The sequence below is a fragment of the Leucoraja erinacea genome, chromosome 7 (genome assembly GCF_028641065.1).
Source record: "Leucoraja erinacea ecotype New England chromosome 7, Leri_hhj_1, whole genome shotgun sequence".
Taxonomy (NCBI): Eukaryota; Metazoa; Chordata; class Chondrichthyes; order Rajiformes; family Rajidae; genus Leucoraja; species Leucoraja erinaceus.
In genome coordinates this window covers 20,919,587-20,946,981 of record NC_073383.1, presented here as the reverse complement: position 1 = coordinate 20,946,981, position 27,395 = coordinate 20,919,587, and the positions used below count along the sequence as shown (strand labels likewise).

Genomic DNA, 27,395 nt, shown 5'->3' with positions numbered 1-27,395 from the left:
CTGGTGACTGGATGTGATAAGAAGCCAACCTGATTAAACGGAAGTTAATGTGGCTGAAGAGGAAATGTCTTTCAGCTACTTCCTCAATGACAATCTAGGCTGGATTGTAATCTGTACCTTTTTCTTTGGACAGGACATACTAGGTGCAAGTAGATTAGGCCGAGTGTATGAATATTTCATTCATCAGGTTAGGCTGAATGAACATGTTCAGTACTATTCTCATTCATTTTACGATAGTCATAAGTATGCATGCAACATGATAGACACACAGTGCTGGAGTAACTGAGCGAGTCAAGCAGCATTTCTGAAAGAAAAGGACTGGTGATTCTCCAGCGATGCTGCCTGACCCACTAAGTTATTCCAGCACTTCGTGTATCTTTGGTTTAAACCAGTATCTGCAGTTTCTACATCATGCATGCAACATGGTTTGGTTGTTATTTGAATAGCTCCATTTGCACCACAGCGATGGGCATTGGACAAAGTGCAGGTAGATTGTTTCACCTGGTTAGTGTGGTTGCGTTGCTGGCGTTTGGGAAGTGAAGAAAATGACATGGCAATTTTTGTGGTTGAATGGTACAATGCAACTCAAAGGAGAGTGGTTATTGGTGGAGATGGAAGAATTAACCAGGGTAGGTTAAGAATCCTGAAAGCAGAAGGAAAGACATTGATAGAAATTACAGATGGTGATCCAATGATTTTGGAGGCTGCTGTGGCAGAAGGTGGGGACAGGTTGGTGGGGGGAAGAGGAGGTGAATGCAGAAGAGTGGGAAGGGGAATAGACACAGTTTTGAACCCAGTGGTGAATTTAATTTCATGATTTAAAACACACAATTCACAGAAATGTCATCTCCATGTGTCATTATTAAAGTAGATATGACAATCTTAGAAAGGTAATGAGAACTTGCAGGAAGCGGGGTGGATGGGTGGACACTGAAGAGATCTCCATAACTAGAGATCTCCATAACTATAATGAATGTCGGTTACTAATATATCCCCTGAGATTGAGGCAGAAGAGTCAGTTGTGAAAGTGACAGGAGACGGCAATTTTAACAAAGTTGATAATCTTTTAATTCAATATGGTGTGTTCAATTGGGCTGCCTCTCCTCACTTCCAGTGTTTTCCTCCCCCTGCCACCACAATCAGCCTGAAGAAGAGTCCCGACCTGAAATATTACCTATTTGCATTCTCCAGAGATGTTACCTGATCGAATGAGTTACTCCAGCACTTTGTGTCCTCTTTTGTGAACCAGCATCTGCAGCGATGGGATAATTGAACCATTTCATTGCTGCAAGATTACCAATGGAGGGATGAGCCCAACTATGTTCCTGGCACAGCTCTTGGCAGCATAGGTAAGGTAGGGGGTTGTGCTGGGTTCCCAGCATAGCAACATTTTGGTATATATTGCTTTAATGTGCTGATTCCACACACCTGCTTGTTCCTGGGGATTTATCTTCTACTGAGGTGCAAGTGTAGTCCACTGAGTACAGGCTTAACCTAATTCCTCTTTCTTCATGTATCAGTCTTGTCCCAGGAATTAACCTATTGAACTGTGTCTGGACTATTTTAGGTACAAACATATGATTCCTTCAATATGGTGACCATATCTGTACTTGGTGCTCCAGCTCCCTTCAATTTGCATCAGAATTGCCTTATCTTTGTAGCACATTCAACTCGCAATAAAAGCCAACTTTCCATTTGCCTTCTTAATTACCTGCTGTACCTACATGCTACTGATTTTCATTTTAGGTACTAGGACCCCCAGATCTTTGTATGCAATACTTTTATTCTATTTAAATTTGTTTTTTATTCCCTTCCAAAGGGGATAATCTATCATTTTCTGACCATGTAGTCCATCTATCAACTTTCCCACTTTTATATCCCATTGCAAGTTATTTTGTCTTTATAACAACTTGATAACCCTTTGCGTCACAACTTCATTCCCACCTCCTTGCGTATAACCTATTTGAACCCCTCCAATCTGGCTTTCGCCCCCTCCATAGCACTCAAACTGCTCTCCTCAAAGTCCTCAACGACCTCCTCACCTCTGCTGACACTGGTTCCCTCAACATCCTCATCCTCCTCGACCTGAGCGCAGCCTTCGATACTGTGAACCATAACATCCTGCTCACCAGACTCAAAGACCTCGGCATTGAAGGTTCTGCACTCAGCTGGCTCCGTTCCTGCCTTTCCAACAGATCCCACTTCATCTCTCTCCAATAACCACACCTCTGCTACAGCCACAGTCACTCAAGGCGTTCCCCAAGGCTCCGTACTCGGCCACCTCCTCTTCATCATCTACATCCTCCCCCTTGGTCAGATACGCCGCCACTTCAACCTGGACTTCCACTGTTACACCGATGACACCCAGATCTACCTCAGCACCAAATCCCCCCACAACCCTCTCCCATATCAACTCCTGTTTGTCAGCTATAAAAACCTGGATGCAACATAACTTCCTCAAACTCAACAGCGATAAAACAGAATTCCTCCTCATAGGCTCCAAATCCACACTCAGCAAAATCAATACCCCCACTCTCACCATCGACGGCACCACTCTCTCCCCATCTCCCCAGGCCCGCAACCTTGGCGTGATCTTTGATTCCACCCTCTCCCTTGAGCCTCACATCCGCCATGTCATTAAAACCTCCTTCTTTCACCTCCGCAACATCGCCAAAATCAGACCCTCTCTCACACCTCCCGCTGCTGAAAGACTCATCCATGGCTTCATCTCCTCCCGACTGGACTACTGCAACTCGCTTCTCCTTGGCATCAGCTCCACCTACATCAACCGACTCCAACTGGTCCAGAACGCAGCCGCCCGACTCATCACCCACACCAAATCCTGGCATCACATCACTCCAGTCCTCAAACAACTTCACTGGCTTCCCATCTCCCACCGGATCACCTACAAAATCCTGGTCCTCACCTACAAAGCCCTCCACCATCTGCCCCCCCCCCCATATCTCACTGACCTCCTCTCCCCTATCAACCCTCACGGTCCCTCAGATGCACATCAGCCGGTCTCCTCTCCATCCACAAGTCCAACCTCTGCAGTTTTGGGGACAGAGCCTTCTCCAGGGCAGCTCCCAGGCTCTGGAACTCCCTCCCCCAACTGATCTGCAATTCCGTGTCCCTCACCATCTTCCAGTCCCGCCTCGAGACCCATCTCTTCACATCTGCCTATCCTTAGCCCCACGTCCCCCTCCCTTTTCATCTGTGCTTGAATTGCCTCGTATTGTGTTTTGAATTGAATTCTGTCTTTAATTTGTGCACTAGTCATGTCTCTACTATTTATTTCATTCCGCTTGCATGTTTTTCCTCTACTTGCTAAATTTTTGTAAGGTGTCCTTGAGACTCTTGAAAGGCGCCCATAAATAAAATTTATTATTATTATAACTCATTTCTATTGATAATTTCCCCATAAATTTGTGGTAGCATCTGTTTAAATATTGATCAGTTCTCCCTTCCTACTGCCTATGAATAGAACCAGGTGAAAGAGGGTGGTCATTTGGTAATATCCTTATCACACTTATTCATCTGGCTCCATAATGCCTTTTTGTCATTTAAATCCCCTATCGTGACTGAGAATTTGTTGCAAGTTGATTGTTTCAGAAAATAATTGAAGACATGACATTTGGTATGTGTTCTCTAGGAATTCTAGAGGATCAATGTAGCAATGAGCAGTTCAATGAATTGAAAGCAATTGATTGCTGTGATGATGGAACGAAACTTATGCAACCATCTGAATTTCAGAAGTTGCAACACGTGAATCTCGTAGATACAAGGAACTGCATATTTTGGAATCTTGAGCAGAACACTCTGAACACACGACCCTCCACTCAATTTACAACAATCCTGACAATGTAATTAAATCAGCTAACCTGCTCAACCTGAGAAACATCGCCCGACGCCTGATGTCCCGACAGACGCATACTGCACTGCCAGTGCCCCAACAACTACTGCAACCACACTGCGTCCACCACTTGCCGTCCAGAAACAACTACAACTGAACAACTACAACTACAACATTTCCGCAAAAGAGCCGTGCTCATACCTGGTGAGTGCAGATGGTGGGATCTACAGCCGCAACCGTCAACATCTCCTTGCTGTGAAGGAACCACCTCCTGCTGTTTCGTATCCTGATGCGACGCGTCCGCTCTACCCATCTACTGACAGACTTTTTCTTCTCTCACGACCTGCAGCTGTAGACCCAGCCTGGTTGTGTCTCCAGCTCCCTCACCACCACGCTCGGTGCCCCGCTCGCCTGCCCCGCCGCATGGAACCCTGGCGCTTCTCGCCGGCGGTGAAGGGAGGAAAAGCGGATTTGTACCATAATTGCAGGGGATGGGTTTGTAGGCCGCCCCTTAGATACGGGGACTTTGTTTAAACCATCTGAACTTCCCTGCGCTATTAGCGTTTTGGTTCCATTATTAATCAGTCAGCACCTAGTAACGTGCTTATACATATCACTTTATTGTAGATGTGTTTCACTTTTTATTCTTACAAGGAAAGATGTAGGTTGGTTACTTTACTTACTAACCAATGTAATGGTTTATTATTATAAGCTCTGCCTACTTTGTTTACTGCATAAAACTTCATAAATTCTGGTGTGATATTTTTGATATATTTACAAAATTATTCAAGATAAAAATGGAGCCTAACACTGAAATGATTATACTTGGAGTAACGGGAGACGGGAGTAAATTGAACACATTTCAAAATTCGTTTGTTAATTATGGGTTAATAATAGCAAAAAAAACGTATACTTAAATTTTGAAAAAATACACCCATACCAACTCTTAAAATGTGGATTATAAATATGTTGGACACAGCACATCTTGAAGAAATGTGATTCCTCCTAACAGATAAACCAGACCAATTCTTAACGAGTTGGTCTCCATTTATTGACTTCTTGGAAGCATATGGCGCAACAAAATCGTAAAAACCAACTGTTTTAAGACTGGGTGAAAGATGGTCAAAAATATAAATACTCATCTCCTATCTCCTATTTTCTACTCTTTCTCTTTTTCTCTTTTTTTCCCTCTACTTCTTTTCCTCACTTTCTCTCTTTCTTCCTTTTTCTTTTTCACACACTATACATCACATGTTTTTTCTATTCTCTATTTAGCCTCTCTTTCTCTCTTTCATTTAAAAAAAGGAAGCTGTACATAAAATGTAACATGCCAATATTTATTTGCACCTGAAAAAAGGTGCCATATTGTACTTCTAATAAATAAATTAAAAACAAAAAAGCTCTGCCTACTACCACACCATTCATATTATCGCAACCTGACATGTGCTGTCAGTCAGTGCTGCTGCATGGTAGGAGTAACATGCTGTAGTGTGTTGTATACTTTACTCAATAAATATTGTTATACCAGATCTGTGACTGTGATTTACTCAACATGGGCCAAGAGCAAGTGTTCAGTGAAATGGTCGCAGAGTTTTTGCTTGTTCTTGCCAATATACAGGATGCTACATCGGAAGCAGTAGATGAGGTTAGAGGAGGTGCACGTGAACCTCTGTCATTCCAGAAAGGACTGCTTGGTTTAAATTTCCATTTCATCTGCTGCATTCCAGTGAATACAATCTTGTTTGTTTAAATTTTCCTTGTAAACCTAACCTTGCAGTCCAGTTATCATTCTGGCAAATCTTTGTTGAATTAACCAAGACCAATACACTCTTCCTTAGCTTTGATGTCTGGCATTTAACACACAACTGCACTTGTAGTTAAACTAGGTTTTGTATGATTATAGCATAGCTATAACTCATCAATATGCTGACATATTCACCCTAAGTTTTCAACCCATATTGGAATTTAATACAGAGAAATGCAAGGTGTTGCATTTTGGCAAGTTTAACATGGGCAGAACTACACTGAATGGTAGGGTTCTGGGGAGCGTTGTGGAGCAGAGGGATCTAGGAGTGCAGGTACAGAGTTCCTTGAATGAGGCATCCCAGGCAGATAGGGTGGCCAAAAAGGCTTTCGGCCCTTTGGCCCTCATCAAAGTATTGAGTATAGAAGTTGGGAGGTCTTGTTAGCAGTTGTACAAGACACATTTAAGGCCACATTTAAAGTATTGTGTTTAGTTTTGGTCACCATGTTATAGGAAAGATGCTGTCAAGCTGGAATGGGTGCAGTGAAAATTTACATGGTTGTTGCTTGGACTCTAGGGCCTGTGCTATAGGGAAATGTTGACCAGGCTAGGAATTTATACCTTGGTGTGCAGTAGGATGAGGGTTGATCTTGGAGGTTTATACAATTATAAAAGGAATAGATGGGGTAAAAACAGTGTTTTGCCCAGAGTTGGGAAACCAAGAACCAAAGGACATAGGTTTAAGGTGAGGGGGGAAAAGATTTAATAGGTACCCGAGGGATTACTTTTTTTAACACACACAAAGGGTTAAAAACACACCAATGACATGAGCTGCTGGAGGAGGTAGTTGAGGCAGGTACTATTGCAACATTTAAGAAACATTTAGACAGGTACATGAATAGGATAGGTATAGAGGGATATGGGCCAAATGCAGACGTGGAATTAGTGTGGATGGGGCATGTTGGTTGATGTGAGCAAGTTGCGCTGAAGGGCCTATTTCCGTGCTGTATGACTTTCTCTGATCATCTCTACGACGTGTCTGTCTACCCAAATGCCATTTGTTGCAGATAAGCTTGTCTGAACATTTGTCATCCCTGGACTCGATTATCCCTTCAACTTTCCTGGCCCCTGATTGAGATTGTGTGTATCTTCCTTTCTTTTGCCCTAATTAGCTGCCAGATTTTGCATTCCACATTCTACAATTGTTTTTCTGAAATCCAGTATTTGGGACACAACCATAAATTGTCATTGAGGTCAAGATTAAAACTATGTACCTCAATGGTCCTTATCATCTGTGTCTTAATGGGCAGATTGCAGCAAATGTTCTTTGTCAACGTTAAAGGCTTCTTAATTTTTCTAAGCAAATCACATCATGGCTCGTGTAGGCATTTTAAATTTCACTTGATCAATGATATGAAAATATGATTGAATTTCCACCAACAACCAGAGATTTTGCTGGAAATATCTGGTAGTGATACCAATTGATTGTCACTTTGAATTTATACAATGGTTCTTGTGCTTTTCCTTCTTTTTGCATTTTCACTTTAACCATGTTTGATTCGTAGTTCTAATGTTGCATGTTCGATTTGTGAATAAATCTGACTTTCCTGTGTTTAAAGCTGGAGTTGCATATTGGTGACAAGCTCAATGTGGTAAGCCGTTTACAATTTAATGCCTTAAAGCACTCCACAAATTGAGCTACAGGATCCTGCCTGTGATAACTCAAAAATAGGTGTTTTACGAAGCTGATTGGAAATCGTTTTGTTTTTTTTATATTACCTGGTTAGAGTTCTTAACCTACAATTATTTTGTTGAGCTAATGAAAAAAGCAAAGTAATTACATGTTTGTTCTCTTAAATTTATAATGTAAACTGCTGAGCTGAACTTAAATTTGTTTTCTCTTGGTTAGAAAAGCCTTGTAAAATACTATTCAAAGTGTGGCTCCATTTTTTAACCACTTATTGATTTGGGTGTTTTGTTTGTATACAGCACCGCGTTATCTGTTTTTATTTTTATTATGTTGTAATTCAGGGCGAGGACTGTAAAGTCAGCTTTAAAAATAATAAGAGCTACAATGCTACTTTCTCATGGGTTACTTGCAACAAAGATCATCAGAATCGGTGGCACAGTGGTAGAGTTGCTGCCTTACAGCAAAATGCAGCGCCAGAGACCCGTTTCGATCCCGACTACGGGTGCTGTCTGTATGGAGTTTGTACGTTCTCCCCGTGATCTGCGTGGGTTTTCTCCGAGATCTTCGGATTCCTCCCACACTCCAAAGACTTATAGGTTTGTAGGTTAATTGGCTTGATAACAATGTAAGATTGTCCAAATTGCCGATTTGCAGAGTACTGCCCTGCCGACTACAAAATTCAGAAGATTCAGAAGAATCTATTTCTAGTTTCCTACAGCTGATTTCCTCTGACACTAGAATCACTTTTCTTTGTGAACAACACTTTTCAGCCAACATTTTACAAGTGATGCAAGTGAAACTTAGCATGTTTCATATCTGCCTTGCATTACCTGGAATAGTACCACACAAAAAGCCAATTATTGGAAAAAACATCAAGCATTTTATTGAGAAACTCAACAAATATTGGAAGTGCCCAAAATAACAAAGTAAATAATGAAATAACTAGATTGTTGCACAGTGCATGGATTCATTTTTATATATCTCTTGTGGAAAGGTGGATTTGCTGAATCACACATTTTTGGCTATAAACCAGTTGCCCGTGAGGTACTGAGAGAATGTCTAAAAAAACATTTGAATTTGAATTTCCTTTTTTGTCATTCAAACAAGTTTGAACAAAACTTCGTACCATGTAGTCATGACAGTAAAAGGCGACAAAACACACCATGAACAAAATTTAAAACAAACATCCATTACAGTGAATCTCCAGGCACCTCCTCACTGTGATGGAAGGCAAAAAGTCTTATTTCCTCCCTGCTCATTCTCCCTCGGTCAGGCAGTCAAACTCTTGCTTTGAGGCGATCGAGGCTCTCGATGTTGAAGCCCCCGCCGGGTGATGGTAAATCCCGCGGCAGATTTTAAGCTCCGCTAATGGGCAGATTCAAACTCCGCGATTCGGGCCAGACGAAGCTGCTGTTGCGAGAGCTCCCGAAAATCGGTCACCAACCAGGGACCTGCGAGCTCCCAATGTTGCCGTTCACAGGGCTTGCGGCCGAAGCTCCGAAGTCGGACTGCAGCCACAGCACCACCACAGTCTCCGAAGTCAGCCAGCTCCGCGATTGTGAGTTCACAGGCTCTGCAACCACAGCCCTCAAGGTCGATTCCAGTTTGAGGCCGCAAGCTCCATGATATTAGACCTCAGCGCAGACGGAGAAACGAGAAGGAAAAGGTTCCATCCCCGTTGAACAAAAAGAAGAAAGACAGATGGACTGCAGATGAGTTGCTGCTGCTTGGGCAGCGCCGCCACTTCCGCTATTTGGATAGGTAAATGGGTAGGATAGGTTTTGAAGGATATGGGCCATATGCAGGCAGGTGGGATGAATGTGGATGAGGCATGTTGACCGGAGTGGGCAAGTTGGGCAGAAGGGCCTGTTTCCACACTGACTATGATCCTGTGATTAAATGAAGGTGCTGGAGCTTAGTTCTTCTAGAGATCAATAGAAGATCTGTTAATATCCTTTCATTGTTTTTCTTTATCTGACAATGTGATGAGAATAGGTAATGCTCTGTATGAAAACTTTAGTCTCCGTGAATTGTTAACTAGACCAAGGGGGACCCATTAGGTTGCCGGGGGGGGGGGGGGGGGGGGGGGGGCGGGGGGGCGGCACACACACACACACACACACACACACACACACACACACACACACACACACACACACACACACACACACACACACACACACACACACCACCCCGCACACGGGGGGGGGGGGGGGGAGGGGGGGGGGGGGGGGGGGGAGGGAGGAGAGGGGGGGGGGGGGAGGGGCAGGGGGGGGGGGGGGGAATGGATGCACAGGGGGGGAGGGGGAGGCGGGGGGAGGGGGGGAGAGGGAAAGGGAGGTGGATGTGGAGTGGGAGGAGGGGGGAGTGGGGGACAGGGAGGGGGAGGGGCGGCCGAGTGCGAGTATTGACACAATCAGGGACTGCCTATGTTGACAGTTTTCTAGGCAGGCGATCATCGTGAAGTAAGCCAACTTTATCAACGGAGCACTCTACCTCCTGCGACGACCAGCGTTTGCAGAGGGCCTCTGGGGTCCCCATGGACACTGTTCCCTCTCTTGGGACGCGCGGGCTTGAGCCCAGAGGAGGCGCGGGCGGGCGACCCTGATGCGGCTGCTCGCTGCCTGGACCCGCGGGTGGCCATCTTGTCTGGGCCCAGGAGAGGATGGATAGGGAGATCCCCCACCTCCCAATCCCTCCCGGCCCTCCCTCCCCCCTCTGTACAGGGTGTCCAGAGGGGGGGGGGGGGGGGGGGGGGGGGGGGGAAGGCAGCCATGTAAGTTAAAAACTTGGGAAACAATGAATCAAATTTTCAGATTAGGGGATTTTTGAAACCATGAGGTAAATCTCTACCAGAATATGTAAAAATGGCTCCATTGCCACGTCGGGTTTTTGAGGAGGTGTCTGTGTGTCTTTTCATATGAAAAAACACACAGACACACAAGATTAGTGTTTTATAAGTGATATGATATGATGATTATCCTTTGCATTACTTGCTCTCAATGTGGCCACATCTGTTAGTGGGGAAACCCAGGTTGGGTCGTGGCTTTGTAGAACGCCTCTCTTCAGTAATCAAGGGTGACTGAGCTTCTAATTGGATACTTTAATTCTTCATCTCAATCTTGCTTGACCAGTCTTTGGCTTCTTGCACTGAAGCTTGAGATAAGTATGAAGAGAAGCATCTTGTCACTGGACCAGGTAATTTGCAGCCCTAAAGATTCAAAGTTGAATAAATTTCAGACGATCAGCCTTCCTTTCCGTGTCAGACTGACCAGTTCTGATGAAAGATCATTGATCTGCAAAATTAACTTTTTCTGTATCATTACAATTCAGTGACGTGCGGTGAGGTCAATGGCTGGGGAGACACTGGCTAGTCACAGTGGCCTGGCCCTCCCTGTATTGAGCACCACGTCTCCCCGAGGAGAGAGAGGGGTGGTGCCATGGCTGGGAGAGAGGGCAGGGAGAGAGAGAGAATGGGGAGAGAAAAGGGGGGGGGGGAGGAGAGAAGGGGGAGAGAGAGAAAGGAGAGGAACGATGGCACGTTATAACCCGCAGCTGTCCCATTCTGACTGCCGCCGAACCTCCGACTGCACCATTGCACTCTTCTTCACGGCGGCCTAGTGATGTCTCCGCTCTGACAATTCGTGGGATCTAACCGGTAACAACACTACGAGCAGCCCCGGGCCGCCGCGTTACCTGACTGTTGAAGCTAGCTAAAGTGGAGGGAGAGCGAGGCAGCGTCAATTACGTGGGCTGAGCCTACGTGATTGACGCTCGCTCTTCCTCCACTGGGCTCAAGGCATGCCCCCTTGTGAGGCAGACGTGATCACTGCCTCCCCTGGAGCTTTTTCATTGCAGTTTTATGATGAGACCAGCGAGCACAAATTTAATATATGCGTGAAATAAGTTACCTGGACTATGGAAGGTGAGGCATGTAATGAAGGGGTTTACACACATTACATTAGTGACATGCATAGAGATAGTAACAGGCACACGCTTATTCCCCGCACTACATGCAGTTTCTAAGGGGTTGCGCAATCGGAGGGGAGGCTCAGCTCGTCGCTGCCTCATCTCTCATCTCTCCCTGTGCTGTGCAAATTTGGTGATTTTGACTATAAAATTGATTTGTATAGAAATGACATTTATAATAAATCAGTGGAAAAATATTTATTTATTTTATTATTATTTTTCTTTACTTTTCTTAACAGCTATTTTCATTGGGAGTATGACACGAGAGGCTCTGTCTCCCCGACCGCACGTCCCTGTTACAATTACTGAACTATTTACCTCCCCATTCTCTTTTCCCATTTCTTCTTGATTTACATTACCAGTGGACACAATTCCTATATTTCACAAGCCTTCGTCCTCTCCACTGGTGTCAATACTATTTGCATCCTATTTCAGGTTCTCACATTCCTCCAACCCTCTATAATTTAAAATATGCTTATTTCTGCTCTGATGAAACACGGGTATACTAAACTGCAGAGTATTTCTAGTATATTTTCATGTAATTTTAAGATTTCCAGTCAGTTGTTTTCCCCCCCTTGTTTTTGATTAAATGGGTGAGCATTAAAGTGGCAGATGGCGTATAATGTTTGTATTGTAAATATGAGGTTATATGTTTGGTAGGAAAATATTTAAAAATTGTTGAGTAACTGGTCAATGTTTAGAGGATCAAGGTTTCTCTATGAAGCATGTTAAAATGCAGATACAGCAAGCAATAGAAGGCAAAAGTAGTATCAAGATTTAATGGAGGGCTTTAGTTACATAGCGATCGGATAGACTGTGATTGTTCTTATCAAAAAGCAGGAAGCTGATGGCTAACCTTAGAAGTTTATAAGACAGTGAGAGGCATAGAGAAGGTTGATACTCTTTTCCCAGGAATAAGGAAATCTAAAATAATGGGCATAGGTTTAAGATGAGAGGGGAAATACTTAAAGGAGATCTGAGGGAGATGTTTAACCACATAGAGTGAACTAGCAGCCAGAAGAGGTGTCAGAGGCCAGTGCAATAACAGTACTTTTCTTTCAAAAAGCATTTGGGCAGGTACAAAGGAATAGAATAGAGGGATATGGGTTAAATACAGGAAAATTAGCTGTGTGTGGTTGGACATCTTGGGGGATGAGCATGGACAGGTTGGGCCAAAGGGTCTGTTTTTATGTTGTAAGATTGCCTCTGGAGTATAAAAATGAGCATTGCTGTAATGGGATTTGGGAAGGGAAACACATGGTGTGCTGTGTACATTTTTTATCTCTATATATGACCCTGTTCAGCATTGACTCTCCCAATCAGTACTGCTGCTTACATGCCAGAATTTTGTTGTATTCAGATTGACCTCTCAATGAAATTAGATGGAATGCACTTCAGACAAAAACTTAATCGTGAATTTGGATAACTGTTCATTATTCGGTGAAATAGAATAGTAGGTACTCAATAGGATTTGCAATATCTGTGGAGATGGAAATAATTAACTTTTCAGTCCAATAGCCCCATATCTGAGCTGAACAAGTGGAAAAAGTTGCAAAGGGATAAAGAAAAATAATGCATGTTTGCCGTGGGGTGGTAACGACAGTTTTGCAGATACATAATTGCTTTCTGTGCCTAGTTAATCAGATCTGATCCCTCTGGAAGAGTATAAATAAAGGAAATGGGTGAGGCAAGTTGTAAAGAAAACAAGCTGTAACATCATTTTGTAAATATGCAATGCAGAAGATAGCAGATGGAAATTTGAACTGATCTGAAATAATTCAGAGTATCAGGTGGCATGTAAAGAAAGGGAAGAAGTGAGTTAATAGCCTGTTCTTGTACAAACAGGTAATGCTGGTTATCTGAAATGATTGAATTAATTGAGTACCAAATACTTGGATGAAAGATATTCTCCAAGCTGAAATTGGGCTTTGGAACAATGTGGGATGTCAGAATAGGGGTAAGGTGGAGAATTTCAGTTACAGGAGATTGGAAGCTTAGTGATCCTTGCAGTCTGAATGAAAGTATTCTGCAAGGTGGTCAATAGTTTGTGTTTGGTTTCTCCAGTGTGGGAGAAAGCACATTGTGGGCACTGAATGCAGACGCTAAATTGGAAGAACTGGAAGTCAATTGCTGCTCTACGTAGAAGTACTATTTGGATTCCTGGATGGCATAAAGGGGCTGGGTAAAAGTTTTTAGCTTCTGCATTTGTATGGGAAAGTGTCATAAGAAAGGGAGTGTTGGGCGATGGAGAGTAAACTATGACAGTGAGCAATGGCTGCTGGTGACAGCTGGAGTGAGTGGCAAGATTGATGGTGGTTACTGGCCATTGAGCTTGTTACCATAAATAACTGAGCCTACAATAAGCTTTCTTAGCAATGATTTCATGAGCACACCCATTCCTGGGATTGCATCCTGAGTGCTAAGGCAAGGTACCAGTATACATTGAGCTATTAATGAAACCACTATTTTCAAATATTCTCAACCACATTTTCTTAAGTACAAGCTGATATTTTAATGGACAAATATTTGAAAATTCAAACAATTTAAAATTGGAAATGCTTTGTAAAATAGGTTTTATATATTTAATTATCAGTTTCCAACATTTTTAAGACCATGCAAATGGTTTTATTCAACATTGCTGCGTTTACACCAAAAAGTGTTTTGATAAAATTTACTGAGGAAGATTGAACAGTACAATGCTGCCACCCCCAGGTTAAAGATAAATGTTGTGCAAGAAGGAACTGCAGATTACACAGAAAAGCTGGAGAAACTCAGCGGGTGCAGCAGCATCTATGGAGCGAAGGAAATAGGCAACGTTTCGGGCCGAAACCCTTCTTCAGACTGATCAGGGGTGGGGGTGGGTGGGGACAAGAAAGGGAAAAGGAGGAGTAGCCGGAAGGCTGGAGGGTGGGAGGAGACAGCAGGGGAGCTGAGGAAGGGGAGGAGACAGCAAGGACTAACAGAATTGGGAGAAGTCGATGTTCATGCCCCCGGGATGCAGACTCCCCAAACGGAATATGAGGTGCTGTTCCTCCAATTTCCGGTGCTGCTCGCTGTGGCCATGGAGGAGACCCAGGACAGAGAGGTCGGAGACGGAGTGGGAGGGGGAGTTGAAGTGCTGAGCCACCGGGAGGTCAGCTAACTGCAGATGCTGGTTTAAACTGAAGATGGACATAAAGCTGGAGTAACTCAGCAGGACAGGCAGCATCTCTGGAGATAAGGAATGGGCGACGTTCTGGGTCGAGACCCTTCTTCAGACAAATATAAATTGTCGTTTCAATTGCTAAATAAATACTTTAGTAACCATGTATCTCATGTCACAGTACTATAATTTGACATGGTTGTGTGAATTAAGCTGAAGATCACACACAGCCTGATATCGGGCAGAGGGAAAATAATTTTCAAGTTGGATTGACAGTGTTCTTTTGGTGTAGATTTAGAGAATTAAGTCTCATTTTATTATTTAAATGATTTAAATAAATAACTTACCAACAGCATTGCATTTTATTTTAGTAATCCTCTTGAGACCATTTTCTATCTTGCTGCACAACATGTTACGTTGCAAATGTATTTAGCGGTTTGTTCCTTGGCTATTAAATTTAAAAGCAAAATTAGGTAATCAACAATAATTAGAAAGTACATTTCCACATTCTCTCTTTCCCCTTCGTTCCACATAGAAACTGGGCATAGTAAGTTAATGAGTTATGATATCACTCATTTTCTCCCATCTACTTTTGTATTGTTTGCCCAGTTGGCATAATTGAAAGTACTGCATGCAGAAAGTGTTGTTTCTTGCTGCTGCGTGTTCAAATAATAACATTACCGAACAGATTCTAACATTTGGGGAAACTGTACACGTTTTGAAGTGGGTACACAAAATTGCTGGAGAAACTCAGCGGGTGCAGCAGCATCTATGGAGCGAAGAAAATAGGCGACGTTTCGGGCCGAAACCCTTCTTCAGACTGATGGGGGGTGGGAGGGGAGGAGGAGGAGGAAAAAGGGGGAGGAGGGGAGCCCGTGGGCGGGGGGATGGGAGGAGACGGCTCGAGGGTTAAGGAAGGGGAGGAGACAGCAAGGGCTAGCAAAATTGTGAGAATTTAACATTCATGCCATCAGGATGCAAGCTGCCCAGGCGGAATATGAGGTGCTGTTCCTCCAATTTACGGTGTTGCTCACTCTGGCAATGGAGGAGACGTGGTTTTGAAGTGGTATGTGTCATGCATATAGCTGACCTAGATCCTTTTAAGATTGTCTTTTGTTAAAATGTACTCCCAACACCTACATTTGTTACACTATTCGGACTAAACTCAGATACTTTATCCGACTGGTCTCAGTATTGTAACTGGCACACTGTTCCTAAAGGTAGCCACATTCAAGAATTTTGCACAAAAAAAATAAGCGGTTGGAGGAACTCAGTGGGTTATGCAGCATCTTTGAGACTTTTGACTCTTTGGGTCATGTCTGCATCGGGACAGAGTGGCGAGGAGATGGTCTGTATAATGATATGTGCTAATTGGTGATAGATGGGACCTTTGGTGAGATGAAGAATTGGATAAGAAAAAATACAACCAAATAAAACAAAAATTAAAGGGCAGATGGAAGTGGCGCTAGGGAGTGCAGGCCAAAGAGGAAGCCCAGGTGGATAGGTGTGTGAGTGATGTCAAGATCCTGTATCAAGTCTGCGGGGGAAGTGAGGGGTAGGTGGGATGAAATATTACCTTTTGAGGAGCGGGGTAGGTGAAACCAGATGAAAGGAGGGGGGGTGGGGGGGGGGGATGGAATAAGTGAACCTATGTGACCCAGTCAGTGGGAATGGAATATAATGCATTGGAAATTGGAAAACTAAATATTCATTGGTAATTGAATATTCAGTTGTCAAGAATTGTCAAGAATGTGATTATGTGGCTATTTTTAAGATGTATTGAAATAAATAATGATCCAAAAGAGTGGGCATTATTTTCTAACAATAGTTGAATTTGGGTTATACACAATGCTGAAATACCTCAGCGGACCAGGCAGCATCTCTGGAGAAAAGGAGTAGGTGATGTTTCCGAAAATAACTCTTCAGATCTGACTTCAGATGTTCTGACCCAAAATGTCACCTTTCTCCAGAGATGTTGCCTGACCTGCTGAGTTGCTCCATCATTTTATGTCTGGTTTAATTAATGTTCATTAATATAAACCAGAATATGCAGTTCCTTCTACACAGTTAATCCAGGTGTATGAGCTGGTCACTTAATGTATACATTCTATTTTTTTTTCCAATTCTTCCATCATTATGTTGAAAGAAACTTTCAGAATAAAAAATTGAAGTATTGATTCTCCATTCAACCTATAATCAATGGAGTGAGGAACAAATATGCTCAGTGCTATTCCATTTAGAGGCAAGAAATTTTGTTTCCAACACGAATGTACCTTTAGTTTGGATCAAAAAATTAGAGCACCTATAATATGAATGAGGCACATGTAATCTCGAAAGCTCCAACATTTCACATTAGCACCAACTTTCTGTCAGTTTAGTTTATTCTCACTGAGGTACAGTGAGAAACTTTTGTGTGCTTTCCAGTTTACTATCATTACTAATCATGTGGCTTTCAGATCAGATTAATTTAACATTGAAGAATGAGATTTTATTCTACAGCTTCACCATTACTCTGAGCTTGTAGTGTCAATGTAACCTCAAGAAATTTTCTGCTGACTAGTTCCCACTAGATGGCAGTCTATTCCATAAATTACCAATTACTCTCGAGCAGCGTTTCTCAACCATGGTTCCCCGGAACATTAGGGTTCCGCGAGAGGTTGCTTGGGGTTCCGAGAGAAATAGTGATAAATAGGCTAATCGTATGTAAATGCATTTTTGAGTTTCTTTTGTGTTCAATTTCATATTTGTAATTTTATTATACACATACGGCACATTTAGCGCCGTCTATTTAACATATTTAGTGACGTAATATTTAGCAATGTCGGCGCCAGTGTGAAACTACCTTTAGTGGTCAGTGGACAGGAGGTGTACGTGACGGATTTGTCTATCATCAAGTGACTCACTAGAGTACAGATGCATGCACGGTCTCCATCAGTCATGTCTGTGTTTCCTGGCGTGCAGGTACAGTCCCTCATTCACCCACATTATTTAGTCATTTTCACCCATCATTTAGGGATGTTATATGAATTTTTAAATTTTAAGTATGTAGATATTTTTTTGTTCGTTTATTAAAAGTTTATTCTCCGTTAGGAAAGTGGTCGATTTGGAAAGTGGCCGCAGCCTGTAACATCCAAGCGTACCGACGTCGGAATTTCGATCATACCAGCGAGAGGGCCTGTACATCTGGCCGTCCGTAGCGGAGAGGGCGTGGGGAGAAAACTAGAAGAGATGGGGCAGGTCTGAACACAGATGGGGGGGGGGGGGGGGGGGGGGTTGTTTTGATAAGCAGATGGTGGGACAAAGGACAGATGGAAAAAGGCATGCGATAAAAGGATTGAAAAGTTGTGAATTGTGAAGCGAGAGAAAGGAATGTAAGTGGAGGAGGGTGGGGAGAAAGGTGAGTCTAGGTGGGGCACAGGGAAGGAGGAGGGGCGGGGGGTGTGGGGGAAAAGTTTGGCAAAATGGTTGCCGAGTCTACACTTGTTCGGCAAAATGGTCGCAGAGACTACGCTTGAATACTCGTGCTCGGTCTGCCAGGGCCTACCGGATCCCTTCGGGAAGGGAAGGGGGTGTGCCCTCACCCATATTTGGCAAATTTTCTGTGCTATTGCAAGACTATCACTCTTCCTCCTTGCAGTTCCTTCACTTGCTCCAAGAAATGCAAATCTATTGGTCAATTTCAGCGATTGAGGCTGTGGTAGCATTGCTTTTTGGATCCCCATACCCATTTAATTTACAGCTAGATCATAACCCCTCTACCTTTTCCTTTCTTTCTTTCCCCCCCCCCCCCCCCCCCCCCCCCCCCCCCCCCCAGCCATGTGTTTAATCTAAGAGGTGTAACTGTCTTCTGGAGCAGTTTTTCTCCCTTATTGAATTCTATTGCTTTCTCTACCCAGCGAGAGACAACAGCATCCGCTAGTTTCTCCTTAATGAAATTGATGTAAATTTACTATGTAATTTGACAAATTTGAGAACCCTTAAAGTTAATTTCAAACTTCAGTAAAGTTCTTTTAGTAGGGATTGATTTGTTGTGTGACTTATTTTGAGCCATTTTTGACTCGGTCTTGCTGAGTCTGCATGTCGTATTTTAGTATCCATTTGTCAAGGTGTATAAATTTGACACTTTGATTTGTCATGTTTGGCATATTAGTGCCATTTTGCAGAGTATGGAATGCTTTTAGATGTAATTAATAGTTTTTAAATGTTATTTTTGAAATAAAATGCTCATTCTATTGTAATAGTTTTGTATTGTAGTTTACTAATGTGTAATTAATGAAATCAAAATTTTAACCTGGCTTTCCTCATCCTGTTTGTTTTCCACTTTTTTAAATATGGTATTTTTATGGTATCTTTCATGAAATGCAGACATCCCAAAGTACTTGGCAGCCAGTGAAGTACAATGCAAATCACAAAGCTGCATATACTGCAATTCTGAAATTGAAATAGAAAATATTGGAAATGCTAAACAGACCAGATACAGCCTGCAGAAATAAAAGTTAATTTGATACAGAGATTTCAGCATGTTATGGTTTTTTTTAGTAATGTAGTTGTGATATAGTTGTAATGTAATATAATAATGTAGTTGTGATATAAGCAAAATGGCAATCTTTGTACATGACATGACCAACTAATCTGTTCTTGGTGATATTTACAATAAATATTGGTCAAGATATTTTAGTCAATGTTGTTCTTCCGCAGTATTACAGTGGAGGTGTCATTTGTCAGCCCAGATGCTTGTGCTCAAATTTCTGGCATGTGACTTGAAGTTATATCCTCTGATTTAGAGCAAGGGCTACAAATTGATCCATAGCTGACACAATCTTTTTGTGCAGATTTACCATGGAAATGTGAGCATCGTAACTGTAATGCTGTATGCAGTTTGATCTTCTGAACCGAGATGTGCTTATCTGGAATTGAACTAATTTTAGGTGCCACAGTAAAACTCCGATAATATGCGATCTGACATTTCAGAAATCACAATAGTTCATCCTCGCTTTCATGGGGTAATATTTGTTGCCTTTCTCTTCACTCGCTGGGGCAACAAACGAGTGAGCCAGGTTCACTGGTATGCTGCTGTGCACACCTTTAAAGTGAACTGACTGTGCAGTATTCATGAAATAATATGGGATAGACCTGAAAATCAGTTTATCCAATGCCACCAAAGCAGGGGGTATTGAAGTTTAATGGAATTTTACTGTGTGCATTTTGCATGTTTGCTGCCCCCTGCAGTCCATACACTGCTTGATGGTTATCATGGGGATAAACGCTGTCGGTTAATTGCTCCCAGTCATAAGTGAAAAGTAGAATCTTTGGGGAGTTAACAGGAATGTGGGGAGAATTAAATCGGGGACAGCACAGTGACACAGCGGTAGAGTTGCTGTCTCACATGCCAGAGACCCGGGTTCGATCCTGACCATGGCTGCTGTCTGTACAGAGTTCCCCCTGTGACCGTGTTGGTTTTTTCTAGGTGCTTTGTTTTACTCCCACACCAAAGACGTACAGGTTTGTAGGTTAATTGGCTTCGGTAAAATTGTAAATTCTCCCTTGCGTGTAGGTTAGAGTTAGTGTACGGGATGAACATTGGTCGACGCGGACTCGGTTGGCCCAAGGGTCTATTTCTGCACTGTATCTTTAAAGTCTAAAATGGGTCTGATGGTCACAATGGGGCTGTTGGGTTGAGCCAGTTTTTGTACTGAATAACTGTATGACATAGATTCTAAATTGTTTGACTATTAATAAAAATTTAAAAAAAGTGTTTTAATCTTGAACATTCATTTTTATATCACATTGAAATAATTCCTTTATTTTAAGGCAGGAGATCCTGAAATGGAATGGATGGGGCTACAGAGACTCCAAATTTACATTTAATAAAAAGGGGCAAGGTGAATTTACAGGCAAACGGTAAGACTTTACTTAACAATTTTCATAAGTAATTCTTTCAGTTACTGTTTCTTTGGAATTGGAAGAAATGTTTTGAAAAGCTGTTTTTTTTAATCCCATGATGCATCAAACTCATGAAGGTGAGCATGGTTTCATTATAGATTCACATAGATTGCATCTAGACTAGTATGTTCATGTTGCTGCTTAATGAAGTTGTTAGTCTGGGAATGTGTAAACTTATCTGCAATGTTCAGAGTGTTAATTTTGAAGGCGAGTTCATCTAATGTCTCTGAACATTGTTTCAGACATATGGATATTGTCAGTCATATTATTGTTTTTTCTTAAACAGTTTACTGTATACTATAATACTCCATGTTTTGACCTTGACATATCCTTGTGTTCCAGTATTGAAATATTTTGTAAAATTCCTTTAAGTTACATTTTCATTAAGCCAGTTTAAAATAAATCCTTTGGGATTATTTTTTTATAAAGCCTCATGTTGTTCTTGACATTATCCAGTTATTTATTTCATAAATATTTCTTGGAATAAATGCATTTCTCAATATATGCAGCCGGTGCACCATTCATGGTACAGTAGTGTTGCTTGTAACAAAGACTAATTATTTGAAAGTTCCGATAACAAAAGTTTAATACCTCGTGTTTTGTCTTGAGATACAGCATGGAAACAGGCCCTTCGGCCCACTGAGTCCACACCAACAATGAATCGCCCATTCACAGTATTCACCATTCACACTCAAACGTACCCACCGAATATTTTTTAATTACAATTACATGATCAATGCACTGCATTGAGTGGTATTAACGTAGCTTTTAATTTCTCTCCTTCTCACAAATAGCCTGGATGAAATCTGGAAGTCAATCCATTGATAATCAGACTTTTATCCTGACTTGACACTTGAAATTGTCACTTCAACACTTGAAATGGTGATCTTCAAACTTGCATACCTTTAGGGTATTATGAATAGAAAACCACGTTATTAGAATTATTTGTGTTGTTGTGAAACAGTTTTTCACATATATGCATTACTTAAAGTTGGAAATTTTGCAGATGTTTACCTCTGATTTCAGGCTGCTGCGTTCCGGTAGCAAATTATGTTTGATAATTTATATTTCTCAATGGGGAGCAGATATTTAAGTCGTCCAGTAATGCATTTATAAGTTGGCCCAAAGACATTGAATTTAGTAGAACAAATGTGTTTTCAAAAAGAAAACAAAATGGAATGATGGTCACCAGCCTTTGAGCTGTGGCAATGCCTGCTGCAGCATAATTTAGCTGTAGTTTTGATGATTAATTAGTATTTAGAAATATGTCATGCAGCATACACAAATGAAACTCCAGATACGCACAAGAGAGTAATCCATTTTTTTCTATCTAAACCCTGATCTTTACATTGTTTTTATAAGAATGGAGCAGAATTATTTCCTTTAACTTCTGTTGTAGACTATAGCCTGTTAGCTCGGAACTGCTCAGTTTCAACTTGGTAATAAATGACAGTAAGAAAAGTAAAAGACTTTGGATACATTTGCACATCTTTAATTGTAGGCCAGAGTTTTTCCAGAGCTAAGTGTATGCATCTGTTTACCAAATAAACAATGAAGTTTGAGAGCACTTGAGACATTCCAAAGACAAAATATTCTCCACAACTAAATTGAAATAAATCTGTTTTTCTTGAGTTATACGAGCAAAGCAAATATCTGACAGTGATTAGATATAATTTGCTTAAAATCCTGGCATTTAAGCTTTAAATTTTGGATGAATAGTTTAAATAAAACTCTTAAGCTAGCAGCTCTGAGGATATCTTAATTATTTTGATAGAAAGCGCTCTTGAAATTCCAGAGACTAGAGACTTGGGGAGAAATTTTAATTCTTTGCTTTTTTTAATATTTTTCTACTGGTAAATAGTCAGCATTCATGAACCATAGCTTTTGGATATTTTGTAGAGCGAACAATTTGCAAGCCATGAAAAAGTCTGATTACGCTGTTAGAAATTGAAGACATTAGTCCATTGCCTTCATCATTGCCTAAAATAGAGAGGAGGGGGCAGAGAGGAGGAGGGGGGGGGAGGCAGAGGAGGAGGAGGGGGGGGGGGGGGAGAGAGAGGAGGAGGGGGGGGGGGGACGCAGAGAGGAGGGGGGGGGGGGGAGGCAGAGAGGAGGATGGGGGGGAGGGGAGAGAGAGGAGGAGGGGGTGGGGGACGCAGAGAGGAGGAGGGGGGGGGGGAGGAGAGGAGGGGGGGGTGGGGGGGGAGGCAGAGAGGAGGAGGGGGGAAGCAGAGGAGGAGGAGGGGGGGGCGTAAAGGCAGAGAGGGGAGGGGGGGAGCAGAGGGAGGGCAGAGGGGGGGGGGAGCAGAGAGGAGGGGGGGGCAGAGCGGGGGGGGGGGGGGGGGAGTGGGGGGGACAGAGACCCCTCACTCTCCCTCAAGAGTGGAGGGAAGAGAGGAGGGGGGGGGCAAGAGGGAGGAGAGGAGGAGGGGTGGGGCAGAGAGGAGAGGGGGGGCAGAGAGGAGGAGGGGGGGGGAGTGGGGGGACAGGGTAGATAGGGAGGGGTAGAGGCGAGAGAGTGAGTGCAGACGTGGCAACTATCCTCCCTAGCCCCCCACTCTCCCTCAATCCCCCCCACTCTCCCTCAATAACCCCACCCTCCCTCAATCCCCCCCCACTCTCCCTCCTCACCTCCCCAGGATCTTTCCCCTCTCCTCCCCACTCCCCACCCCATTTCCTTCCTCATCATTGCCCTCATCTTCCTCCCCTCACTCCCATTCCCTGCCCCAGGACCAGGTCGTAGAGCAGTGGCAGGGCCTGGAACTCGGCCTTGTTCTCGTACTCGCCCCGGCCCTGGCTGCAGATCCCAGCCGTCAGCTTGGCCGCCGCCTGTGCTCCAATGTAGGCCCCATCTTCATCTCCAGGCTCGTCCTTGGTTCCAGCAGCGGCTTCTTTCTCGGCCCCGGCCACGGCCCCGGCTTGCCCCGGGCTCGGCCCTCGCTCCAGCATCAGGCTCAGCTCCAGCCAGGACCCGAGGCACCATCCTCCCCACCGGGTGTTGGACTCTGGCAGCCACCGCCACTCCTCATTCACCGCGAGTGCTGGAGTGCCCCTCCCTCCCAGAGTGTCCTGTCCTGTATTGTGAGTGCGTTGTGACGTCACTCGCGGTTTTTTTAACCGAAAAATGGGTGAATTTTTGGGGCTGTTTTTAAAATTTAAAGGATTAATAACTTCGGAATTATAGGGGAGAATGCGACGGGAAGATGTTTATCGCCCCAATGGGAAAAATGTGAGTAGGATATGTGAAAGTTTGAAGGCTGTGGCCTAGCGTTTGGAAGAAGATAGGAAAAGCAGATTGGCACATCGTCGGCACAAACAATAGGAAGACTGTTAGTATTATAGCGATTGTGTGTCCTTTATAATTGAGCCAAATAACAACATTTCAACTTGGGTGCAGTTATACAGTCCGAATATGGCTGACATATTTGCAACTTATTTTTATTTAATCAGTGTGAATGTCTGCTGTATTTCTTTACCACGGTATACGTGCTATGATGGATGGCATTTAAACATGTGGATTCAAAATCACTTATTTCCCAGTTAATTTTGTCACCATCTCCAACTCCATAATGTTGTGCTATTTTGACTTTTCTCTGATGCTGTGAATGAATCGGAAATTTCTCCAGTTCAAAAAGTTGTTTTAGCTGTTTAGCTTCCACTATAAACTGCCCAAAAGCCCAAATTCCAATCTGAAAATGGGTGCTGACTGGAAACCTCGTCTGCTCACTTCACTCAACAGATGGTGCTTGACCTGCCTAGTTTCTGCAGCATTTTGTATTTTTTACTCTGGATTCTAGCATCTTTAGTTTCCTGTGTCTCCAAATCCCAATATTTGGATACCCTTTCATGCACCACCCAATCTTATGAAGAAGGGTGGTTAGAACGCAACAAAACCTTTCACTGTAACTCGGCACACGTAACAATATACAAAACTATATTAAAATTTGTGTATATAGACCAATTTGATTTGACTGGATAGTGCGAAAACAATAGCTTGTCATTATTTATGACAATTATAAACTGATGAAGACCGATGAAGAGGTCTTCTTCTTCGAGTCCGTTGCAATCTCAGATGTCGTTCTGCCAGTATCTGGCGCAGGTCACAGCTGGTCGGGTCGGTTCAGCCAGGTCCTGGGGGCTGCACTGGGGGGCGTCGTCACACTCCAGTAGGTGGGACATTGTCTGTACTGCTCCACAGCTGCATGTGTCTTCTGCCTGGTAGTTCCATGCTTTCATAAGTGCTTTGCACCTCCCCTGCTCCACTCGTAGTCTGTTGAGGGTCTTCCAGGTTGGCCATGGGAGGTCGTGCCCGCTGGCGAGGCATTCAGTCGGAGTGATTCCTCTCTCCATCCAGTCGTGGGCTCGTGTGTTGAGCTGGTTCCATTCATCTTTCCAGATGTTGGTCCTTGCTGTTTCTTTGGTTGTCTGGAGAGGTGGGACAGTTTCAAACAAATGAAGAGGTTTCAACAGTTGGATTGTTGCGGTAAAAGGGCAACTGGATATTAATCGAAAATATAAAATAGAGTATATGTTAATGAATATGTAACATGGGACAACTGACACCAAGGCAGGATATGATTCAGCTCAATTTAAATGAACAGCTGCCATGGCCAATGATATTTAATTTGATGGGTCAGGTAGCATCTCTGGAGAAGATTGGTTGGTGAGGTTTCGGGTTGAGACCCTTCGGACTGATTTTTGGTCACGAATCAAATAGGATTTTACTTGCTGCATAAGTTAAATGAATCATTGAGAAAAAGTTGCCAGAATTACCTATTAAATAGCAGCAAGTTGTTACCATTTTAAGTCAACATGCAACTTTACAATCTTTGTTAAAATGTCTTCTCGAGATGAGCATATCATTGGCCAGGTCAATATTTATTGACGACCCTAACAAGTAAATGTTCTGCTGGGCAGTTCGAGGAGAACAATGATTTGAGTGTGTATTCTTTGCATTATTACTCCACACCTTCCACATAACTAGATTAATAAAAGCCACTTTCCTACCACAATGTCACATTGTCCAATTATGCCAGATTCAAAGATAGGCTATGAGTTCATTACGGATCACAAGAAGTGGATGTCATACTTATTGAGATTTAATTTAACTTTTCTTGATTTTAAGCCTACGACCCATTTCACTAAATGCACTTATTTAAATTTAAATCCTTCCCCCACTCCTCCCGCCACACCATGTTCATAGTGACACCCAAGCTTTGGTGTCTGAGCTTACTTATAGAATGTGGTGAGATACTGTGGATAGGGTGAGCTGTTTTAAATATCTGGGAGTCCACATCTCTGAGGATATGACATGGACATCACACGCCACAGCACTTGTGAGTAAGGCAAGGCAGCGCCTTTACCACCTCAAGCAATTGAGGAAATTCAGAGTGTCTCCGAGGATCCTCCAGTGCTTCTACTCAGCGGCTGTGGAAAGCATCTTGTCCGGAAATATTACCATCTGGTTTGGGAATTGCTCTGCCCAGGACAAGAAGGCTCTGCAGAGAGTAGTGAGTTCGGCCAAACGCACTATGGGAACTTCACTCGCCCCCCTGCAGGAACTATACATCAGGAGGTGCAACTCCAGAGCTAATAAAATCATGGGAGACCCCTTCCACCCCTGCAACGGACTGTTCCAGCTGCTACGGTCAGGCAAACGCCTCCGTTGCCATGCGGTGAGAACGGAGAGGTTGAGAAGAAGTTTCTTCCCAGAGGCCATTAGGACTGTAAACTCCTATCTCATCAGGGACTAACTTTTACTGTACCACTCTACTGTGCTTTTCTAAAAAGTGCTGTTTTTTTCCCTTTTTCCTTCCGCCCACAATATTTAATATGTAAAATAATATGTGATTCTGTTCCATTCCGTTTGTAGTTTGTTTGGTTGTTTATTTGTTTGTCTTTTTGCACAAAATCCGCGAGCATTGTCACTTTTCATTTCACTGCACATCTCATATGTGTATGTGACGAATAGACTTGACTTGACGAGTAAATGATTTGCTAATAATTTTGATAAACTAAATAAAGTAGATCATTTCTAAGACATAACCTGCTGTGTACAAAACTGCACAAATAAAATGCTTGATATAATTATTTGAGCAAATGGTTATTAAAATTACTGAAATTTTGAGTTTTAAATAAGGTCTAATATCCACCACCAAATTCACCTAATTATCATTATTCTATCAAAAATGTAATAAAAACATAATCTACCCGTTGAGTATGTAAATATGCTGGTTCAAGCTCAGTTGGCGGCCTTCTGATCTCCAAGTTGGGTTATGCTTTCAACTTTTTCCCATAGGTTTGAGTTTAGAAATGTAAGTTTACATTCCTATTGCATTGGAGGGACTGCTACAATGTTGACTGTGCTAACCTTTAGAAAAGATGTTAAACTGAGGGCTCAATTGGACATTAAAAATCCCAGTGCACTATTTTGTAGCAAAGGAATTTTTCCAGTTCTGACAGCATTTAACCTGAAGCATTTGCATCGCATAGCTTCTCACAGATCTAGACTGACCTGCTTTATTTTAGATTTATAGCATCTGCAGGTGTTGATTTTTCTTTCCCAATGAAATATTTCCAGGGGCCTGGCTAATATCTGTTTATTAAAATGTTACCAAAGCGCATGTGACCATTCTCACAACCTTTTATACTGCAATTTGCAGTGTACAAATTGATTACCATATTTCTCGCATTACAACAGTAACAACACTTCAAAACGTATGCCATTAGATGTGGTCATGAATAACAAGCAAGTCTTTGTGTAGAATAATCTGATTTTCAGGGTGACAATGAATTAGACTTTAGAAATGCAGCGCGGAAACAGGCCCTTCGGCCCACTGAGTCTGTGCCGACCAGTGACCACCACGTATGTTACCACGATCCAACACACTAGGGACCATTTACAATTTTACCAAAGCCAGTTAGCCTTCAAACATGTACATCTTTGGAGTGTGGGAGGAAACCGGAGCACCCGGGAAAAATCCATGCAGTCACAGTGAGAATGTACAAACTCCTTACAGACAGCACCCATAGTCAGGATCAAGCCCGTACTCGG

The 27,395-nt window shown here is 42.8% G+C and overlaps 1 protein-coding gene across 1 annotated transcript in view; it reads left to right on the top strand.

Moving 5' to 3' along the window:
* Positions 1-27,395, top strand: part of agps (alkylglycerone phosphate synthase) — a 103,274-nt gene that overhangs the window by 4,906 nt on the left and 70,973 nt on the right. The window contains exon 2 of the mRNA XM_055637902.1: positions 20,210-20,299. Within this exon, the coding sequence (XP_055493877.1) occupies positions 20,210-20,299 (90 nt within the window). The remainder of the gene's footprint in view (positions 1-20,209; positions 20,300-27,395) is intronic.